The 344-nt window shown below is 57.3% G+C and overlaps 1 protein-coding gene across 1 annotated transcript in view; it reads right to left on the bottom strand.

The window, feature by feature from the left end:
• Window positions 1–344, bottom strand: part of K489DRAFT_405526 (purine and uridine phosphorylase) — a gene marked incomplete at its 3' end in the record, with an annotated part of 3,682 nt that overhangs the window by 929 nt on the left and 2,409 nt on the right. Inside the window, exon 4 of the mRNA XM_033607160.1 lies at window positions 3–332. Within this exon, the coding sequence (XP_033454873.1) occupies window positions 3–332 (330 nt within the window). The remainder of the gene's footprint in view (window positions 1–2; window positions 333–344) is intronic.

Here is a 344-nt window from a genome sequence, read left to right as displayed (position 1 = left end):
ACCCGCGCAGCGCCCGCAAGTACATCTCCTCCGCCTCCGCCAGCTTGCCTTGGCTGTAGTACAGATTGCCGAGATTGCCCACCGTGTCCAGCGTCGACGTGTGCTCCGCGCCCCATGCCTTCTCGTACCCGCGCAGCGCCCGCATGTACAAATTCTCGACTTCTTTAGACTTTTCCCAATCTGATAGAAAGTAGGCCATCCGATGACACTCTAGAGCTTGTTCCGCTTCATCCAATCGATAAATTGCTACTCGCGCCCCGATCACCTTCGCATGTGCAGCCAACCGCAGTCCGAGGTCTTTTCCGACTTCTTGGCCGACCGATTCCGCCATCCTTGCCACAAGT

Source organism: Dissoconium aciculare (assembly GCF_010015565.1).
Source record: "Dissoconium aciculare CBS 342.82 unplaced genomic scaffold K489scaffold_28, whole genome shotgun sequence".
In the NCBI taxonomy this organism is placed as follows: domain Eukaryota; kingdom Fungi; phylum Ascomycota; class Dothideomycetes; order Mycosphaerellales; family Dissoconiaceae; genus Dissoconium; species Dissoconium aciculare.
The sequence above is the reverse complement of the archived record's forward strand: the minus strand, read 5'-3'. Positions and strand labels throughout refer to the sequence as shown.